At 45.1% G+C, this 23,019-nt stretch overlaps 1 protein-coding gene across 1 annotated transcript in view; it reads left to right on the top strand.

The window, feature by feature from the left end:
- The window catches only part of CA10 (carbonic anhydrase 10), a 500,008-nt gene that overhangs the window by 461,075 nt on the left and 15,914 nt on the right, over positions 1–23,019 (top strand). Inside the window, exons 5-6 of the mRNA XM_013062665.2 lie at positions 13,607–13,702; positions 18,140–18,212. Of these exons, the coding sequence (XP_012918119.1) occupies positions 13,607–13,702; positions 18,140–18,212 (169 nt within the window). The remainder of the gene's footprint in view (positions 1–13,606; positions 13,703–18,139; positions 18,213–23,019) is intronic.

Below are 23,019 nucleotides of genomic sequence, written 5' to 3'. Positions count from 1 at the left end.
AGGGGGGAAATGATCAGTCACCAGGCAGACTGGAGATAATTGCTGAACTCCAGGGCCAGAACATAGCAGTTGGTAGATATGAAACCGCCTTCTCCTCCACAGACTGTGTGTGCTCTTACGCGTAAAGACGAGCTTGTTAATGATGCTCTATAAATACGTTCTAGCTTATAATTGTTATTCCAGCAACCACTGTTGAAATGTGATCTGCCCTCAGATCTAAAACTCCTTTCCTTGCCTCTTTCCTTTCTTGTGGGGAGAAAAGGTGTGTACGCTCCAAAGCAAAGCAGAGCAGAGTCCCCTGGCTGTGTGATATCCGAAGAGTTGTTTAACCTCTCTGTGCCTTTTTGTTTCATCATTGGCTTAGGTCAGGAACAAATGAGGTAGTCAAATATAGGTTGCTCATCTCTGGATGCCTGGGATCTGACATACAACAGGTGGCGCTTGTTTCTTGACTTCAGTCAGACTCTCCCAGAGTTGAATCTGCCCTTGAGAAGTTTAAACAACTGTAGAAAAGTGACAGTGGTAATCCTCATTTAAAGGGAGGGAGAGGTTAATATTTCTATTCCTTCAATATGTATTTTCTTCCTATCTCCATAGAACACTTACTAGATAATGTATGTTCCTGAAGTTTTGTATTCATCTCTCAACTTTAGACTAGCGGGGTTGGCAAACAACAGCCTGCTGCCTGTTTTTGTGCATAGACTTTTGTGGGAACCCAGAGATGCCCATTCCTTTCTGTCTTGTCTGTGTGCACCTTTCATACCAAGGCAGACTTCAAGAGTTGTGACAGAGAGCCTAGAACCTACATAGCTGAATTTATTCACTTTCTGACTCGGGGGGAAGTCTGCCAACCTCTCAATTATAGTACGAGCCACCAGGGATATGTTTCTCGTTAAAAGCTCTCAATGTGAGACAGGAATCCATTAGAATCCTAGAGGAGAACATAGGCAGTAACCTCTTCGATATCAGCCACAGCAACTTCTTTTAAGATATGTTTCCAAAGGCAAAGGAAACAAAAGCAAAAATGAACTTTTGGGACTTCATCAGGATCAAAAGCTTCTGCTCAGCAAAGGAAACAGTCAACAAAACAAAGAGGCAACACATGGAATGGGAGAAAATATTTGCAAATGACAGTACAGACAAAAGGTTGATATCCAGGATCTATAAAGAACTCCTCAAACTCAACACACACAAAACAGATAATCATATCAAAAAATGGGAAGAAGATATGAACAGACACTTCTCCAATGAAGACATACAAATGGCTATCAGACACATGAAAAAATGCTCATCATCACTAGCCATCAGAGAGATTCAAATTAAAACCACATTGAGATACCACTTTACACCAGTTAGAATGGCCAAAATTAGCAAGACAGGAAACAAAATGTGTTGGAGAGGGTGTGGAGAAAGGGGAACCCTCTTACACTGTTGGTGGGAATGCAAGTTGGTGTAGCCACTTTGGAGAACAGTGTGGAGATTCAAGAAATTAAAAATAGAGCTTCCTTATGACCCTGCAATTGTACTACTGGGTATTTACCCCAAAGATACAGATGTAGTGAAAACAGGGGCCATCTGTACCCCAATGTTTATAGCGCAATGGCCACAGTCACCAAACTGTGGAAAGAATCAAGATGCCCTTCAATGGACGAATGGATAAGGAAGATGTGGTCCATATACACTATGGAGTATTATGCCTCCATCAGAAAGGATGAATACCCAACTTTTATAGCAACATGGATGGGACTGGAAGAGATTATGCTGAATGAAATAAGTCAAGCAGAGAGAGTCAACTATTGTATGGTTTCGCTTATTTGTGGAGCATAACAAATAACATGGAGGACACAGGGAGATGGAGAGGGGAAGGGGTTTGAGGGAAATTGGAAGGGGAGGTGAACCATTAGAGGCTATGGACTCTGAAAAACAACCTGAGGGTCTCAAAGGGGCAGGGGGTGGGAGGTTGGGGTAACAAGGTGGTGGGTGTTAGGGAGGGCACATATTGCATGGAGCACTGGGTGTGGTGCAAAAACAATGAATACTGTTACGCTGAGAAGAAATCTAAAAAAAAACAAAAACTCACCTCTTCTGGTGCCTGGAACACGGGGTACTCCATATGTGTCTGGACAGGACAAGAGAAATTGGAAAATGATCCGGGTTCTGAACAGGCAATATTTCGCTCGAGCTTCCTTGGGAGAACAGGCTTGAAGTGATGACCCAGAAGAGCCGGGTGCATGCACCTACCCCTTCTTCCTGCAGGAGCTGAAGGCTCTGTTATCGGTCACTTGGTTAGTCATCCTGAAGAGCTAATTACTGAGTGCTTGCAAAATGCCAGGCCCTGGGCTCAACGCTTTATATATTTTGTCTCATAAAATCATCACCACAGTTCTGTGAAGTAGTTAATAATATTGTCCCTGTTTGTAAATGAGAGGCCAGCTTTGCCCAAGGGTACCCTGTGGTGCGTTCCCATTAGAGATTCTCTCTTTAGGATTCCAGGCTGTTCCTTTACCAGCTCAGCCAAGTGCCTTGCTCTCCCTGTCCCTCGGGGACATCACATATTACTGTGTTTCTGCCAGCCTGTGTGGCTTCACTCATTCACTTAACAATTGTTTCTATGTTGCTATAGCTAATACATGCCAGGCTCTGTGCTGGGCATGGGGACATCACAAGTACCCATCAGATACGCCCCTTGCCTGAATGAAGCTTAAAGTCAGCATAGTGGTGACTTTAATCAATCAAAATCAATCAAAAATGGCAAGCATTAACCAATCACACAATGAATTAAAACAGAACTGTGAAACAGAACTGGAAAGGCACTGGATGCCATGAAGGTGGGTCATGGTCATCTCTCTCAAGAGGTGACCCTTGAGCTTAGAGCTAAAGGAGTTTGTAAATAAAAGGCAGGCACAGAGGGGAGGGAAGGGCATCCTAGGCAGAAGGAAGAGTATATGCGTAGGTTTTAGAGAAGGAGGCAGCATGGTGCATAAGGAAACTGAAATTCTGGCCACACTGTGGCCAGAGCTCATGAAACAAGCAGACATGGTGGGAAATGCCAGAGGCCACACAAGGCTTGTGCCCAGATCTGGGTCTCTTTCTCCATCTCCGAAGCAACAGGAAGGCACTGAGGTAGGTGTCTAAGCAGGGAATGCCGTGTATGTGGTATTTCACAACCAGGTGGCTCTTTCCTGAGTTCACTAAGGGGCTCCCGCTAATGGAGCATCTGCCTGGAAAACCAAACTTAGGTGTCTACAGCAGGGTCTGAGGACACAGCTGGACACTCTACTGAGGCATGAAGGGTAAGCAAGCAGCAGCCTGGCACGTGCCCATGAATCACTTCATTACTGCCAAGTGTGAACTCGGTGTGAGCACTTTGCACCACACAGTGCTCTCCACCCAACCAATGGCAAGGATAGCTTGTGGTCGACTGGAAGCTTGCTTGCGATAATTCTGTACATGTAGTAAAGATGAGTACTTCTCCATCAGCTTGGGAGCTGAGTTACTTGTCACCAAAGACCAACATTTGTCAGGCTCCTCACTTCCATGATGGGGCACAGAAGCTTTGCCTGTGGTCCTGAGATACAGTTATAAACATGATTCTCCATCACCCTTAGAATGGAATCCGGACCCCTTAGCTTGCTTGGCCTTCCAGGCTCTCCATGGTCTGGCCCTGTCTCCCTGTTTGACTTCGACCCACACTACTCTCCTTCACTTAGTAGTTGCTCAGTAAACACCTGTCAAATGAACAGATGTACGATTGACTGTTTGATCTTGGGCAAGCCCCTCTCTGGTTTCAGTTTCTTCATTTATCAAAGAAGTGGCTGGCCTGGGTTTCCCTTGAGGCCCCTCCCTGGATGAAGAATCCACAGGATGCAGAACTGGGATTCGCTCGACAAACATTGCCAATATCTCCTCCAAGCAAGTCCCATAACAGGTACAAGGGAGAGGATATGATACAAGATACCCCTGCCCTTGAGATGTTTATTCAAAGGTAGAGAAAAGAATAACTTCCCAAAGAATATCATGGTGCACGAGTGTGAGTAGAGTATGAACTCTACTGACATAGGAACTAGGGCAATTCCAACTGTTTCCACTCCCTAGAACAAAGCATCTCTCAGAGGCCCAGTGTCCCCATGACTCAGATGGACAGCATGGCACAACTCGTGGAATTCTGTGAGGGTTCAATGAGTTGATGTTCCTGCTGACATTGCATCTGGCACAAATAAGTGTGCATCCAATGTTGGTAATGATGATCGACAAATGACAATGGTGACTAATGTCAACAATGACATTCAGCACCCATGCGATGGTACCAGTTGTCTAGGACGTACACCTGTCCTGATCGCTCAGTACCCATGCCATCCCAGCTGTGAGATATTTGAACCCTGCCCCTGGACAAGAGCGCTATGGAGCAGAGAGGAGCTACATTCGATGTTCAAGGCCAATGATTCATGGAAGATGTCCTAGGGAAAACAAGACCAGAACTGAGCTGTAAGGTAAAAAAGAGGAGGCAAGATCTCCCCTGTCTCCCCTCTTCCCTGGGAAATCTTTCAAAAACATACATCGGATCAACTGATTTCTTCCTCTGACTTCCTGTTGTGCTTGGAATAAAGTCAAAGCTCCTTACCATAGTTTGCAAAGTCAAAGCCCCCCATGACCTGGTACCATCTTGAGCCACCTACATCTTTCCCCAGCCATGCTCAGCCATTTGTCCCTACCCCTTTGCAGAGGCTATGCTCTCTGCCAGTGTCCTGCCTCCTTCCAGTCTTCCACGCCCAGCTCCTTTTCATCATCAGAATGCAGCTCAGATGTCCATCACCTCTGCGGACAGATCTTCACCTACTAACTATACGCTACCTGACCTCGTTCCTACTCCCACATGCCCCGCCTCCATGCCCTGCCTCCACCCCTCCCCCCACTATGCCATTCACTTTGCAGGCCAAAGTCTTGTATGTTTCCTCAAAGCTCTGGATGCTCTCTGAAATGACCTCTAGGAGGTCAAGGACTTCATCAGTCTTATACAGCTGGCCTCGGCACATAGCTGGCCCTCCAAGATCTCTTGAACAAGTGTAATCCAGGTGTCTGCAAGGGATCGAGTGAGACAGCAGGTTCTAAGGTGAGAACACAAGGTTCAAGCCAGCACCACGCAAGAAAGATTCACATCAGGTCATGAAGGACATTAGTATGGAGAATGTGCTGGATCCTGGTGTCCAGCTCTGAGCCCCATCTGAGCATCATGAAAAAGCCAACAGTATCTTACTTCTTCCTTAAAGACAACTATGTCTCAGTCTTGCATTTCCAGAAATCCCCTCATTGAGGGCACCTATCTAAATTAATAAGAAGTCAAGATTATAAAATAATTTCCTGTAATCCAGGGTTAGCTCTTTCACATGATAATTCCAACGAGGCTGGCAGAAGCTCTTGGGGCAGCTCTTTAATGAATAACTAAACTTGATGCTTAATTACCATATCAGGATTAGCATGTGGAGAGTTTGCTTTTGTGAGCACTTTGCCCGCTGGCCCTCTGCCCTCTGAAGTTGCCTTGCTCTTACTCAGAGGTCAAACATCCACTTACTGTCACCTCTTTCATGTCAGACACTGATCCCCTCGAGTGAGCAACAAAGTTGAGGCTCAAACTACATCTCTGTGCTCATTCAAGTTATTAAAAATTCTGAATGTGTAGGATGGGGATTTTAAAATATTGCCTATAACTGGTGAAGAGTTACCCATATACATCACTTTCAGAACTCTCCTACCAATCTGATACTTTCTTCCTAGCAGGATATGATTTGTACATGGCTGTCTCCCCCCACAAATTCATAGTAGAACAAGCAGCAGACCCTCTTCCGCTAGACCCACCCACCCACACCAGGCACATTGTGTGTGGTTAGTGCGCATTGGATCAGCACCACTGTGCCCGGCTGGGGAGGAACAAAGCATCAGCTGCAGGAACTATAATTGCCACTCAAGGGACCTGGAAGTTAGGGAGAGAAGCAGCTCTTTTTCATAGTTAAGCCCTGCATGGACTGTGCAGGCCCCATGCATCTTCTGCTCTTGCCTTTGATGCCAAAATTGTGTTGTAACAGGTGGAACAAGAAGCCCGGCCACTGCCAAGATGCTTCATAGGGTCTTCTGGGGCTCCTAACTGTCCCGAGGCCTGGGGGCTCGCTTGGTGCCCACTCTTCCCGACTCTTGCCAAACATGCATATTCTGTGGTTTTCCTACAAAACACTGTCCACCTTAATGGCCACCTCCTGAAACGACACCCTCCCTACCTCCAGGCTCTGCAGGCTTGAATCTGCCTTCTGGTAGCCCATGCTGATCATCTTACCCTCTGCTCAAAACCCTTCCATAGCTCTTGTTCTAGGCTTCCTATGATGTGGGCTCAGCCTATCTTCCATGATACCTGTACCCCTCAACCCAGCCTACCTAAACCAGAAGAGCAGGGAACAGCCAGACCAGACAGGGCTCTCTGCTAACCAACCAAGAACAGAAAACAGAACCTCTCAAAGTTTAATCTGCATTCAGATCACAGAGGATTTTTTTTTTTTAATGCAGATCTTCATTCAGGAGATGGAGAGTAGGGCTCAAGATTCTACGTGTCTAACAGGTTCCCTTCCAGATGCTATGGTGGCTGCTGTGCATTGAGTAGAAAAGCACTATGGGTCTTTTTAACGTCTAATGTGTGAGCCTTGGGAGAGGGATGACGTTGTATTCCAAATTGCTTTATTTTAAGATTATATTAAGTCTATAAAATCACCATTTTGGTAAATCAAAAAGTCAATCTCATACGGTTTGACCCTCAGGTAAGAAGCAGGCCATCTGTAACTCCCAATGGAAACCCAAGCTCATGAGATCAAAACCCTAGCCAACTTGTCCTGTAACAAAGAGGAGGCAAGTCATCAGATCAGAATTCTCAGTGTGCCAACTCAAGCCTCAAGCAGAGCACAGCCTCACCCTTCTGCTTGCCAGCCCCTTTGTCATGGTCCCTGGACCTTGCAGAAAGCCACCCTGTGGGTCACCTGGTGGCTCAAGAGACTTTGTCCTGCATTTTTCAGTCATGCAAGTTGGAGAGAAGCACCATGCCACTGGAACACCTTCCAGTTCCCAGCTCTCCAATGCCTGATTCTCAGAACATGCTGAAATTTCCACGAATTCCTTGCAACACTGGCCCATCCCCAGGTGGTTTTGTAGGTCACCTGGTGGGAAGATCTTAGCAGATGGCAGGGTGTGTTTGGATTCTCATTAAGAAGCTTACTCAACACTGAAGGGAGGTGTGGCAGGTCCCCCGCAGCTCCTGCTTCTTCTACACAGCAATGATTCCCCGCCCGCAGATAGCGCGGGCTGGGTGTGGGGGCAGGTGGGAGGGAGGCAAATGATCGGCCTAGGCCTGAAAAACCTGCCTGATCTGCTCTGTGCAGGCAAAGGAGAGTTGCCAGTCCCTGCCTGTGGTTGCCTTTCTGATTGCAGAAGAGCTGCTGTAGGACCATCTGCCACCGTTGGCAAAACGCACAAGAAGTGAAAAAGCAATAAGCAAATAGGGTATTTCAAGACCAGCAACACCATGCTCCCTCCATGAAAGGCTCTAATGACTCAAGATGCTCAGCGTATTCTCAGATCCAAGTTTCCATCCACCTGACTGGGCACTGATGGGATGTGGGTGTTCATTGATTGTGTTGCCCTGGCTTGCCGCTCCAGCTGCCCACTGGCTGGGGAGCATTTGACAAATCTCCGTGCCCTGTTCCCACTCCAAATCGATGAAATTAGAATTGGGGGAGCAGGCACAGGTGGGTATTAGAAGCACCCAGGGGATTTAAATGCACAGTGAAGGTTGCAAACCACTGTATCAGAGGTGGGTTTTTTTTTTTCAAAGATCAAAGAAAATCGCTTCCTAAAAAAATCATTGACTTTCTCAGCTTCTAAAACTTTACCTCCTTTTTTTAATGCAATAGAGGATATTGATAATAATACACTTAGACTTTTTCAGAGTCATAAATCACTTTTACAGGTGCTGTCTTATTAGATCCTCCAATCAGCCTGTGGAAAGTGCTCACACCGCTACAGAAAGATATATGCTGAGCTTGATGTGACATTGTTTACAAGACAGAAGAAAAAAACAAACTGAAAGCCAGTGAGAGGGTGCTTAAACGTGTCACCAGGCATTCATGTGACAGGAAATTCTCCAGCTATTATAAAAACTTAGGTAGCTCTATACACACTGGCTTTGAGAGATAGCCACCAACTAATTTTACATTTTTAAAAAATCAAGTTCAGAGTCATAATTATAAACATTCCATTGTTACTGAGTTGTTGCATTCTTTATTTTTTTGCCAACTTTTCAAGATTTCAACATATAAAAATTGTGTATGTGTATATTTTCATCCAGTTATTGCATGTATTAATAGTTTATTCCTTTTTGTTGCTAAGGAGTCTTTGATTATATGATGATGTTGTTTCTTGTCCATTCACCTGTTGATGGAAATTTGGGTTGTTGCTAATTTTTGGCTGTTCTATATAAAGCTGTTTTGAACATTTGTGTAGAAAAAAAAAATTGTGTATGTGTAAGGTGTACAACTTGATGTTTTGACACATGAGTAAAATGTGAAAAGATTACCACAGTCAAGCTAAATAGCACATCCTTCACCTCTACATAGTTACTCTTGCATGTGTGTCAAGAGGATTTAATTTAAGATCTGTGGGTTTTGGAGGGGAGAGGGGTAGGAGGTTGGGTGAGCCTGGTGGTGGGTATTGTGGAGGGCACGTATTGCATGGACCACTGGGTGTGGTGCAGAAACAATGAATTCTGAACACTGGAAAGACATTAAAAAAAAAAAAAAAAAGATCGGTGCTCTTAGCAAATTTCAAGTAGGCAATACAGTATTGCGAACGAGCATCACCATGCCATACTCAGAGCCCCTGAACTCATGTCTCTTATGCAACTGAAACTTTGTACCCTTTGACCAACATCCCATTTCTGTTTCCCTGTAGCCCCTGACAACCACCAAGCTATACTTTGTTTCTCTTGAGTTTGACTGTTTGAGATTCTATACATAAGTGGGATCCTACAATAGTCTCTTTCTGGCTCATTTCACTTCCCATGATGTCCCCCTGGTTCATCCAGGTTGTCACAGATGGCAGGATTTCCTTCATTGTGTGGGTGAATAATATCCCATCTTATTTTTCTTTACATATTTTCTTTATCCATTCATTCATCAACAGAAACTTGGGTTATTTCCATGTCTTGGCTAATGTGAATAGTGCTGTGATGAACATGGGACTGCCAAGGTCTCTCTCTGAGATCCAAATTCATTTGCTTTGGATACATACCCAGTAGTGGAATCACTGAATCATATGGCGGTCCTATTTTTAATTTTTTGAGGGCCCTCCTTAGTATTTTCCATAATGGTAACATACCAGTTTACTTTTCTACCAATAGTGTCCAAGGGTTCTCTTTTCTCTACGTCCTCACCAACACTTACAATCTCTTGTCTTTTTTTATAATAGTCCTTCTAACAAGTGTATGGCAATATTTCATTGTGATTTTGATTTGTATTTCCCTGATGGCTTGTTGAGCACCTTTCCACGTACCTATTGACCATTTATATGTCTTATTTTGAGAAATAATTCACATCCTTTGCCCATGTTTAACTGGGTTATTTGGGTTTTTGCTGTTGAGTTGTATGAGCTCCCTATGTATTTTGGATATGGACCCCTTATTAGCTACATGGCTTACAAACATTTCCTTCCACTCTGTAGGTTGCCTTTTCACTGTTTTGTTTCCTTTGCCATGCAGAAGCTATTCAGATACGGTCCCACTTGCCTACTTTTGCTTTTATTGCCTGTACTTTTTGCTGTCATGACTGAAAAGCCATCGCCAAGACCAATGAATGTCAAGAAGTTTTCCCCTCCATTTTCTTCTACTATTTTACAGCTTCAGGTCTTATAAATAAGTCTTTAATCCAGTTTAAGTTAATTTTTTATATGACATGAGATAAGGGTTCAATTTCATTTTCCTCCAGGGAATACCCAGCTTTCCCCACATCCTTTATTGAAGAGCCTATCCTTTGCCCATTGTGTATTCTTGGCATCCTTGTCAAAGATCAGTTGACCATAAGAGTACAGATTTATTTCTGGATCCTCCGTTCTGTTCCATTGGTCTATATGTATGTTTTTATGTATCATCCTTTTTTCTATTACTATAGCTTTGACCTATATTGTGGAACCAGGAAGCTTTGCTGTTATTCAAGATTGATTTGAGGGGCGCCTGGGTGGCTCAGTGGGTTAAAGCCAATGCCTTCAGCTCAGGTCATGATCTCAGGGTCCTGGGATCGAGTCCCGCCTCGGGCTCTCTGCTAAGCAGGAAGCCTGCTTCCTCCTCTCTCTCTGCCGGCCTCTCTGCCTACTTGTGATCTCCGTCTGTCAAATAAATAAAATATCTTAAAACATAAATAAATAAATAAATAAATAAGAGGGCGCCTGGGTGGCTCAGTGGGTTAAGCTGCTGCCTTCGGCTCAGGTCATGATCTCAGGGTCCTGGGATCGAGTCCCGCATTGGGCTCTCTGCTCAGCCGGGAGCCTGCTTCCTTCTCTCTCTCTCTGCCTGTCTCTCAGTGTACTTGTAATTTCTCTCTGTCAAATAAATAAATAAAATCTTTAAAAAAACAAATAAATAAATAAATAAGAGATGGATTTGACTAAGAGTCTTTTGTGGTTCCATATTAATTTTAGGAATTTTTTTCTATTTCTGTAAAGAATGCCATTGGAATTCAAATAATGATTGAGCTGAATAGCAGTAGTATGAACATTTTAACAATATTAATTTTTCCAACCCATGATAATGGGATGTCTTTCCATTTACCTATTTCTTTAATTTCTTTCATCAATGTTTAATAGTTTTCAGTGTTCAAATCTTTCATTTGCTTGGTTAAGATTATTCCTAAGTACAGCTGACCCTTGAACAATGCAAGAGCTAGGGGCACCAACCCCCCCCCATACAGTCAGAAATTCCTGTTTAACTTTTAACTTCTCAAAAATTTGATTACTAATAGCCTACATTGACCAAAAGCCTTACTGATAACATAGTCAATTAATACACATTTTGTACACTACTGCATTCTACAATAAAATAATCTAAAGAAAAGAAAGTGCTATTAAGAAAATCATGTGGACTCTGAGAAACAAACTGAGGGTTTTGGAGGAGAGAGGGGTGGGGGGCAAGGTGAGCCTGGTGGTGGGTATTAAGGAGGGGATGTATTGCATGGAGCACTGGGTGTGGCTCATGAACAATGAACACTCTTAGAACACTGAAAAAATAAAATTAAATTAAATTAATAAAATCATAAGAGAAAATACCTTCACAATATTGTACTGTATGTATCAAAAAAAAAAAATCTGCATGTAAGCAGACCAGCTCAGTTCAAGCCTGTGTTGTTCAAGGTCAATTGTACTTTATTCCTTTTGTTGCAATTGTGAATGAGATTGACTTTATTCATTTCATTTTCAGATAGTTCCTTGTTAGTATATAGAAGTGCCATCAATTTTGGCATACGGAGTATGAATCCTTCAACTGTACTGAACTCATTCATTAGTGCTCACAGTGTTTTGTTGTGGGCAAATCTTCAGTGTATGCTTCATACATGATTATTTCATCTGTGGAGAAAATTTTCCCTCCTCCTTTCTAATTTGGATGCCTTTTATTTCCTCTTCTGACCTAATTGCTCTGCCTAGAGCTTCTAGCACTCTGTTGTATCAAAGTGGCAAGAGTGGGTATCCTTGTCTTAGAGGAAAAGTTTTCAGTTTTTCCCCATTGATTATATTAGCTATGAGCTTTTCATATTTGGCTTTTATTGCATTGAGGTGAGTTCCTTCTATACCTGTTTTGTGGAGAGTTTTTATCATGAAGGATTGTAAATTTTGTCTGATGCTCTTTCTGAATCTATTCAGATGGTCATGTGGTTTTTATCTTTCATTCTGCTAATGTGGTGTATCACACTGATTGACTTACATATGTTAAACCATCCTTCCATGGGAGTATATCCCACATGGTAATGACGTATAATCCTTTCAGTGTGCTATTAAATTCAGCTTATTGATGTTTTTTGCATCTGTGTTCATTAGGAATAATTAATTACCTGTAGTTCTCTTTTCCTAATCAGGGTGATTTTGTTTGGTATCAGGGTGATGCTGACCTCCTCAGATGAGTTTGAAAGTATTTCCTCTTCTTTCCATTTTTTGGAAGAGTTTAAGAAGGATGGACGTGAATTATTTGAATGACTGGTAGAATTCACCCACAAAGCCATCTGGCCCAGGGCTTTTCTTTGTTGGGGGGTGAGGGAGGGGTTGATTACTGCTTTAATCTCTTTATTTGTATTCATCTGTTCAGATTTTTATTTCTTCTTAATTCAGTGTTAGTCGGTTATATGTTTCTCGGAATTTATCTATCCTAGATAATTTCTAGGATCCTCAATCCTAGAAATGTATAGACCCTGCATCTTTTATTATTTTTAAAACCCTCCATGTATATGTGTGTGATCTATAAGCATAAAAAAATATCAGGAAGGACATATGCTAAAGTGTTAATAGTCATATTGCTTGGGCTGGGATTACACAGAGGTGGGGGAGGAACTATCACTTTTTTTTATTTTTTCAGTTTGTTACAAAAATTATACTTCCATACTATTAAAAAAAATCTATTTTAAAACCACAGCCTAAGATGAATTCTAAGGAGAGACAATCACACCTGTTTTTCAGAGGAAGTAATCAAGTTCCAGTAAGACGGAGTTTATTACTCATGTGGCTAAAAATTGGTGGGGCATTCATTTGGACATAAATGGATGCTATGTTTCACAATTTCTTTAAAAAGCATTTAAAAAAAAAAAGAATTAGGTAAGAGAGGGAAAACCTAGTTTACTGGAACCCAGATCCAAGACTTTGTCTGCTGCCCATGCTAACTATTGCACGAGGGCTTAACAAGCAGTTTGCTGACCTTCACTCAGCAAGGAGGAAGTTGAGTCCTGCACCAGCAGATGACCTTGGCAGACTGGGGCATCAGCAGCCTGAGCCACCACTCTCTCTTGATCAGGATGCCACATCTCATAGGCTGGCCACTATCCTCTCAGAGTCATTGGACTGACTCAGAACCTAACCATTCCCTGCTCGTGCAAGCCACGAGGAAGATTCGCTCAGTGCCCGTGGCAGCTGTGGATGCAGCCGGGAGGGCACGTCTGCCCCTGTAGGGCAGTTCCACTCCTAATAAGAGAATTCCTAAAGTGAATTTCATTTTACACGTGCTTTAGGGGAAATATCCTGGCTCGTAGTCAGAGCCAGATGGGCACTGAGCTTATTAAAGGCATGATTGTTACCAGAAAACATTTGCAAAGATGTATGGGTACTTTTGTACATGTGTGTGTGTGTGTGTGTGTGTGCATTATACACACACACACACACACATCCATGTACACACACCTCCCTGAATCTCTTTAAATTACAAGATTGTCTTTTCAATTGTTCTACAATATACCTTAGAGTGAACCCTTATCTAGGAAGGAGACACCATGTCTCCCACCTTTTGGGCAAGGTTGTTGTTCTTACTCTTGTTTTTCCCTCTTGCCAGGTGCAGCTTATCCACTATAACCATGAGTTATATACAAATGTCACAGAAGCTGCAAAGAGCCCTAATGGATTGGTGGTAGTTTCTATATTTATAAAAGTAAGTGTCTTTGCCCTCTTTGATTCTTTTCTTGCCATTTCCCAGCCCGGTCAGAATACTAGCTTGGTCTCTGTTGGATCTCTGAAATAACACAAGGGGTAAGGTCCATGCCCAAGAAAAGCTGCAGGAGGGTGACCTTGATACGCATGAGATTTATGACAAATGAGGTCCCTTTCATGACGATGCAGAAATGATGGAACCTTTCAGAGCCTCGGAATCTGAGGATTCGGCAGCCTTTGTTCTAGAGAGAAATGGGGAGTTGGAGCTAGGGACGGGCTTCAGGTCCCACTGCACATAAAAGGATGCAACAGAAGGAGAGGGGTGGCTCACTGACACCCCACAGCACTAAGCTCCTGTCCCTTGGTGGCCCCTTGGAAACAGAGCTGGAAGGGAAATGCGAGATGTCTCTCCCCTCCAGGTACTGCCCTGAACCGTCCCCTCCAGCTTCCCTGAAGTTGCTCCGTGTGACATCTCCCATCCTCCTCTCTCTCTCGTGAGCACCCCTGGGAGAAATTAAGCAAAGATCACCAACGCTAACTTTATGACATTCTTAGGAGTCTCCACATCTCCCCAACAGTGAGCAGCAACAACAGATCTCCAGCCAAGAAAATTCCAGTTTATTAATAATAATAATAATCACCTTTAACATTTTGACAGATATGGAGGGAAGCAGGTATGCAAATTTAAAAGAAAATGAAAAAAAGAAGAAATGTCTTTCCAATTGGAAAAAGAGAGAGAGAAAGAAAACAAAAGGAATTTGTGACAGTTTCAAAAGTTGGTAGTCACTGTGCTAGCCCCTTAGTTTGGGCCAAACCATGGGAAGCCAGACCAGTCAGAACTTGGAATCTGGTGAATATGATTGGTAGAAATCCAGCATTTGCCACTGGGGGGTTTTAACAGAATTCTCATGGTGACATGATCACTGCCCAGGAGACTGGGCTTGAGGGCACCCCATGCACTACCCTTGTTGCCTCCCCAAAAGCATCACCCTTTCCATAGGCACTTGGCCCTACCTGGTCCTCCCTCTCCAGAGCCCACACCACCTCCTGAGTTCCTCTCCCTCATGGGGGTCCCACGGGGCCTTTCTGTGGCCTGGGCAGAACTGTACATCAGCCAGACACATCTGGTGGCCACAAAACTCCCGTGGCTGTCGTTACCAAAGACAGGAAGGGGCTTTAGGCCAGGAAAGCTTATTTTTGGGCTGTCATACCTTCTGAACACCTGATGTGACACCCCAAAGGACATGGGTCCTGGCACAGATCCTGCCAGTCCCTACACTACACTTCTTGCCATTGTCACAGACCCTGTTATAATGAACAACAGATTTCTGAATTCCAGGCACTGAGATACGTACTTTCCAGATATTTTACGGCTTAACCCTAATGATAAACCCATGAGGTGGCCATCAGTATCCTTATCTTGCAGATGAGGAAAATGATGCAGAGAATCTTTGGCATTCCACCCAAGTGCACGGAGCTCATAACAGCCCATCCAGGAAAGGAGCCCAGGTCTTGCTGGACTTTCACGCTAATGACCTTATTCATACCACACGCCTCCCCAACAGAGCACAGAGAAACAACTGAGATGACCTGTAAACATCTCCCCCCACACCCTGATGCCATACATAAGCATGGGGCAAACTCTGTAGCCCTCAACCAGCCTCAGTCATGATGTTGATACAACGGGTGCATTCATCCTGGGCCATGCTCAGTGCTGGGAAGCCTGTAAATCTGTCACAATATTGCCTCGTGCGTGCCCAGGAGCTCACCTCCCCTGCTGGCCTTCCCAGTGCCAGGGTTCCATGTCCACCACCCTGAGCTGCCCAACACTGCTTGTTCTTGGGCGGGCGCCTCAGCCTAAGCCCCTGCTGGTACCTCACTTTGCTCCAAGTGCTTGATTCAGTAGCTGTCGTCCCGCAAGCTCAGACACATTACAGCTGACAGGGTGCCGGACAAGCCAGGAAGTCAGTTCCCTCAACAGCAGACCATGGGTGTGTTTCCCAGGCACTTACAGGAAGATGACTGACACAGCTCCCAGCTGCCTGCATCCCAGTGGGCTGTTGGGAGGAACTTGTGTTCCCTGCCCTGCATTCGGTAAAAGGATGGGGACCAGCTCCTGCATCTTCTCAGGCCAGGGTTGCTTTCATTCTTTCCCTCAGCAAACCTGAAGCTTTCTCACTGGATCTCAAAATAAGCCACAGCCTTTCTTTGTCCAACTTAACCAACTCCCAGATGTTCCACAGTGAATTATCCAAGCCAAGACTTGTCACTCACTCGGGATGACACCGACTTGAGTGTGGGACAACGGCTGGTCCTGTGCTAGGCACTTGCCTAGAAATGAGATGAACAGAGCTCTTGGCTCTACGGGCACCTCACCTGTGGTGGTCCTCTTCTCCTTCTGGTCTTTCTGCCCATCTTCTCAGCTTGCTGCCAGGTAGGCAGACACAGAAAACGAGAGGCCCCCTCCTCTGAGTCAGATGATCCCTAGAGATGGCACCCTGGCCAAAACCAGAGCCATACAAGGCTCAGAGTTGTTGGCTAAAATAAGAGAATTGTTTATCTGTGGGTTTTATTTATCTCTGTCCCCTCCTGTTCCCCCATCCTTCCCATCCATGACCACAGGGAACTGAGATTTGGCTGTAATTACTGCTCAATCACACACCATTAACTTCCCACTTAAGCTCACTTATACCAAGTACATACTTCATCCTCCCTCCCACGCCGCCAACACACCAGAGCCCACAAATCATCTGTGTGCACTCTGGAAATTTGTCAGTCATTTTTAATCGGCCCAAACGGTCCAATCCCAACATTCGTGCTGTCCAGACTCACTGGAGACCAGGAGCCCAAGGTACAAGGGACATGGCACATTCCTTACTGACCATGACAGTGTATTTTTGTCTCCCCTCTCATGTGAATTAGCACAAACAGGCAGCATCAAGCTATGTTTCAAATGGCCAAAGAGGAGGCCAAAGGGAAAGCTAAATTTGACCCTGAAAACTTCTGGAGAGCAGCAGTGTTTGCCTTGGGACTTTTCTCCATTTGGGTGGGGGGGGGCTCTAACAAACTCCACTGAGCATTGTCACTCTCAGATCTCCCCCCCTGCTCCCCAGAGTGTGTCTCACCACAGCACATCCAGGAAACTGTGTGGGAAAGGAGAGACAGATGGAGGGAAAATAAACAGACTGAGCTTTCTCCAAACTAAAAATTACCTGTTGCTTATCTAATAATAATCATCATCTGCTGCAATTTTTCCAACCCTCAGAATAAATCAGATTTAAAATACTGATGTGTCACAGCATCTGATTAGCAGCTGAGGCGTAAATTACAGAGCAGGGCTGAGAGAGGTAGGAGAGAACCGACTGAGACGAACCCTTGCACCTTGGAAAAGACTGAGGAGAAGGGAGGTTTTTTAGAAACAGGGTACAGAGTTAAGTGGGGGCACATCACAGTCTCTAAATGGTGGTCCTCTGGCTTGAGCGCCTTGAACTTTGCCTTGTTCTCCCAAAGAAGGAATTTGGAGACCTGGGGCCTGAGTCCAAAATGGGAACTGATCCCTGGTCATCTAGTTTGGCCCATACTAAGCATTTGGTACATATTTATTGGATGTATGGGCACATGGATTGATGGATGGATGGATGGATGGATGGATGGATGGATGATTGGATGACAGAATGGCATGGCTTATGATACATTTGAGTCATGTAATAATAAGCAGTGATATAAGGGTCTATGTTATGTCTTAGAGTTTTTTTTCATCCCCTGATGCTTCTATTCTGGGTACTCTCTCACTGTCTTCTTAGAGTAACTGGCCCCTTCCTAAAATGTCACTCCCCACCCTCTATTTAAAACTTGTTGATGTTTTCTCATCCCTACAGAATGGAGCTTAAATATCCCCCCATGGCATTCAAAACCTGATATGAGCTAGCCCCTGCCTATCTCTCTTGCATTACCCTCCATCCTTCCCCTGTACCCTCAGCAACAGCTACATAGAAGTACTTGCCTGAGCATACCTAGTTCTCACTCTTGTGTCCATATGCACAGATCCTCTGTATGCAATTATTTCCTTACCCTTTTTCCTTTACATACTCTACTAGCAAAGCACCTTATAGCTTCCACCCATCCCTCAAGAACCAGCTCACTCCGCTCCCCAGACTCCCCAGGTGGATGGTCTTCCCTTAATATCATCATGCCTGCAACTCTATCATAGCAATCTTCATAGTTCATTACAACCATTCATTTACTCACCTGTCTTCTTTCTCTAGACTAGGATTTCTTGAGAGCAGAGTGTGTGCCTTGACTGTCTAAATTTCCAGCCACTATGCTCTTTGGCACAGGGTAGGCACTCAGTGAATACGAATGAATAAGTGAATGTACAGAGGCATGTGTATTCCAGGATAGCACAGCCCAGTCGTTAATATTTTCTTTTCTCTCCTAGGTTTCTGATTCATCAAACCCATTTCTTAATCGAATGCTCAACAGAGATACTATCACAAGAATAACATATAAAAGTAAGTTTGGTTCGATTTCCTATACAGCAACTCTTCTATAAAGGTTAGTCCTGTCTGGAGGCAGAAAGCCAGAACTGATGATCTCAGAGGGCCTTTTCCAGCTTCATGATCCTCTAATTCTCTAGAAAGTCACTCTGGAGAGTCAGGGTTGGCTAAGAAGCAGCTCATTTCAAAAGGACGTCCCCGGGGTGCCTTTGTCATCCACGCCTGTCTAAGGCGATAATGATTATTATGATGATGGTCATCGTTAGCCCATGGATTGGTAATGAGCTGGGGGACTCTACTAGCTGACAGACTCCGCCATATCAGCTGGCCACATTTGGGACTTTGCCAGTTATATGATTGAAAAAGCATTTACCAGGTAGTTTGGCTTTAACCTCAACATTTCCAGAGCTGGACCAAATCTCCTTCTCTGTGTCCCTGGGTCCCTTTTCAGACTGGGGCATCTTTCTGCATTGCTGTATGTGCTCTACTTCTCTAGAGGACTTTGTCCATTTCTTTGGGTTTCCAGAGTGTTTTATCCCCAGAATCCTTAAGCAGAAAAACGAGAACTGTGCAAAGTTGCAGGGGGTAGAAGGAAAAGGGGCTACTTCTCCCAAAGCAATCCCAGAATTTGGGAAGAGTTACAGCTCACGACAAGAGATGAAAAAAAGTTTTACAGGGGAAAAAAAAAGTATTTTTTTTTAACTAATTCGGAGGGAGCAGGTAAGTGGGATTCAAGTCCCAACAAGGAGCCTCTTCCATGTTAACTCTGTTTCTTCATCTGTAAAGTGAAGAAATTGAACTCCCAGTTTCTCAGGTCCTTCTGGGTCTGGGATTTTTGAATTAAGCAATAAGTAAATAATGACTTCACTGAAGTAAAAAGTGGCATGCCAACATTCTTAAACCCACATGCCCTCAGAGTCCCCTTCCGCCAAGCGAGGAGCTCAGCTGTGCCTGCTGCTTCTGCTTCCAATGGCGATGGGGAAAAGACAGAGTGAATGCTTTCAGGTCTCCCCTTGGACTGCCAGAGGGGGAGTATGGAAAACATTCCTTCATTTATTCGTTCAGAAAACATTTTCTGCACCTCTGCCCCTGACAGACACCAGGCGAGGCTCCCCAAAGGTAAAGATGGCCTGACCCCAGCCCTCCCCACAAGGTGCTCACTCCCGAGTCACTTCCATATGAAAAGGATGGAGTGTAGGGTGGTGAATGAACTTGGAGAATCCCAGGGCACCTAGATGGACATCACCTGAAAGAATGATTTGTCTCCAAGACCATCCCACCCTTCCTCAGCAGAGCCCTCGTGGAGTCCTCTCTGGGTGCCCACTCAGGTTGCTCCTCTGGGGAAGGCATTTCTGTCTCCTGTGCAAATAGCACATTTTTAACTGCCCATAAAATATTATTAGTCTTTTAACTTTTTTGATTAAAAAAGCATGAAAATTAAATAAAATGTTTTTCAATCATCTCAAATTTGCAGTGTAGAGACCATGAAAAACCATGAAATTGCACATTAAGCCCCAACACCCACTCTAACCAATTGCCAGCTGCAGAGTCCATCATTAGGGGGACTTTCCTCCCCACCCACCCCCAACACAGGTCTGATGCCTATTAAGTGACATGGCTGCTGCCGAAAGTGAAAGCATCCATGGGGTCCATGCTATGGAAGGGTGGCCTTCCTCAGGAACAGGTACCAGTTCTGGGGCAAACAAGGGGCTGGAGAGCCAGTGGGACAGGTCTCGCTGGGACCAATGGCAGATGGCCACTTCGCAGCTGAGGGAAATTTCAGCTTCACCTCTTTGGAATGAAGCATCCCCACTGACTGCTGCCCCATCAGCTCCCTGGGAACCGAGAAGGACACACTTCGGCCATAGCTGCAGTGGGTTAGCAGTGTGAAAACCCAAGACTATCCTTCAGCTGTTCGCTCACTCCCGCCACAAATCCTTACTGAGAGGCTCCTAGGTGCCATGAGATAGATCAATGGAACACTTTTTCTATCCACCAGGTCCTCACTCGCTAGGCGGAGAGACAGATTGTAGGGCACTGTAGACATTTTTGTAACAAGCACAGTGTGAAAAATCTAAAGAGAAATCTTTGGGATCGCAGAAAATCTGCTTAGAATACATGGCAAGGTTGCACAAAGCAGGCGCCATGTCGATAAGGACTGAATAGATGAATGACTATTTGCTGGGGAAAGAGAGACGTGAGCAGAGGAGGAGTGGGGGGAGGGGAGGAAGGAGGCAGGCGGGCCGGAAGGAGGGAAAAAAAGGAGGGAAGGAGGATATTCCAAGCACAAAGAGTGCCAGCCAAAGCGAGGAGAGCATACAAGGGCTGCGAAGAGCATTAAAGAGAATTAATGGAGGCATGTGGGGCCCCTGCCATAGCAGTGACAGGGACAGAGGGAGTGACAGGAAATGTGGTTTGGGTCTTGAGGGGTCTTGATGCCTTCCGAGGAGCCTAGGCAGAAGACCTATTTGAAGAAATGCCCTAGAAATGCAAATGGAAGGGAGTGGGAGCAGCCATTCTCCTTCAGTCCCTCATAATCTATCTGTCATGGCCAAGGGAAAAGAAAAGGAATGAAAGCAAGATAAAGAGACCCCACGTGGGGAGCGGTAACTGCTTGAGGCCTCCTAATGACAGGCATTTGTGCTCTTAAACTCTGGGCAATCATGGAGGTGTTCCCGGCAGCAGCTTTATCACAGCCGCAGGGATAATGATGGCCCTACCAGTGGGAATGGCCTCGACACCACTACGCCCAGGACACTGTGGCCGAAAGGGACTGATTTGCTCAGCAGGAGAGCACCAGCACTCTTCCATCTGCTCAAGTCCCTGAGGCAGCCAGCCTGCGGAAGACTGGCCTGGTGGCAAGTGGAAGGATGTTCTGAAACGGGAATCATTCACTAGGAAGCAGCCTGTGGTTGGGAAACACAAGCCCAGAAGCCTCCGCAGGGGCTCTGGTGACATGATGGCGTTAGCCCCGGAGTGCCAGGGGAGACAACGCGACCTGCTCAGGGACATCCATCAGTCTCCTGCTTCCATACTTCTGAGTGAGATGGAAGGAAATTGACCCCTGGCCCCACGTGCACCCAACCACATTACACAAGGACACCTGAACTCGACCCCCAGCCACTCTGCTGCTCCCCAGAACCACACCCCAGCACAGCTTCAACTTGTCCCTCTCACTCGGACATGGCACCATCCACTTTGCCGCGTGCTGAGCGTCACGAGTAAGGACACAACTGAACACTTTCCCCATCTCAGGCTCTGGGCTGCTAGCTTTTCGGGCAGCACCCCTGGTGTTCACCGTCACTGGGCACCCAGCTGGTGAAAGTACCCACCTTCAAAGTGGGTCTGATGGCCATCCCAGTTTACATCTGAGGAAACCAAAGAAGTGAAGCCATGTGGCAGGGACGCCCATTTAGTAAGTAGCTGTATAAGTCAGCAGCTTCTGCACAACGAACAAGCATTTGACAAGAAGCACTGATTTCTCCCATCGCAACTGCAGGCCTGCAGGTCAGCAAGGGCAGCTTGGCTCCACATGGCCCTTCTTTTATGGGATCAGGATAGATACCCTTGGCAAGTACTTCTCATGGTGGAGGTCAGAAATATGTGATGTTCCTTAAGGCTTAGACTTGAAACTCACAAACCATCACTTCTATCCATTTTCAACTGGACAAAACAAGAGACATGGCCAAAACATCAAAATCCACCCGTGGAGGTCAGGATGGGAAGGAAGTAAACACTTCCTAAACAATAATCTAGCCTTTCATAGTGAGAGAGCAAGGATTCAAACACAGGTCCTCCTGGGAACTTTTCTATGCCCTCATCTTCCCCATCATACTTCCTCTCTAGGGATGGAGAAAACCTTAGCTCTGAGGTCTTAAACCTTGTTGTAATGATGGTACTTTTGCATTGCATGAAACTGGGCAGCATGGTTTTTTCCTTAATTCTATCTTTGGTTCAGTTTCAAGAGCCATCTCCTTGCTTTTTGCATTTGTTTCCACTTGGAAGGGACAGAAACTAACCATAGAACTTGTGGACACATTGAAAGTTCTGGTTCATCCCATCCCAAGCTTTTTGCAACTCCTGCCTGTGCCATGGAATGGGAACACTGGTGGAAATCAGCATCATGCAGAAGGACACTGTAGTACTACCTTCGTTAGCACACAGTTACCTGAGAAGACATAGGCTTTTGTTCCAGATGGGTCAGTCCTCCCCATCAGTCTTTCTCTTGGAGGCCATTATAATGAGAAATCAGTCTAAGACTTTGAGCAGAGAGTGACATGATCTGCTGACAAGGATCACTCTGGTTACATATTTGGAAAGAGGCTGTAGAGGGACAAGAGTCAATGCTGGGAGATAATTGCAACCATCCAAATGATTCAACAATGTCAGTCATGATCCCAGGCCAATGTGAAAGGGATGGTGAGGAATGATTAGGTATATTTTGAAGGAGAGCCATGAGATTTCTTGATAGGTTGGATTTACATTGTGAGAAAAAGAGAGGAGTCAAGGATAACTGTACAGCCTTTAGCCTAAGCACCTGGAGGGAAGACATTCCCATCAGTGGAGCTGGGGAAGGCTGCGATGAAGCCTATTAGTGGGTAGGGAAGGGATTCAGAAGTTTCAAACGTGGTAAGCTTAGGATGTATTGGGCATCCAAGAAGAGGTGAGGAGTGGGTAGTTCGATACACGAGTCTGGATTTCAGGAGAGAGAATGGCAGATATAAATGTAGAAGTCACTGGGATCCAGATGGCATTTAAACTTGGGTGAAATGAGTGAGAATAAATAGAGGAGAGAGATGGGACATGGCCTCATGACTTAGGA

Source organism: Mustela putorius, unplaced genomic scaffold (assembly GCF_011764305.1).
Source record: "Mustela putorius furo isolate JIRA1106 unplaced genomic scaffold, ASM1176430v1.1 tig00003962_pilon_pilon_pilon, whole genome shotgun sequence".
Taxonomy (NCBI): domain Eukaryota; kingdom Metazoa; phylum Chordata; class Mammalia; order Carnivora; family Mustelidae; genus Mustela; species Mustela putorius.
Note: the sequence above shows the minus strand (reverse complement) of the source record. Positions and strands in the feature narration are given on the sequence as shown.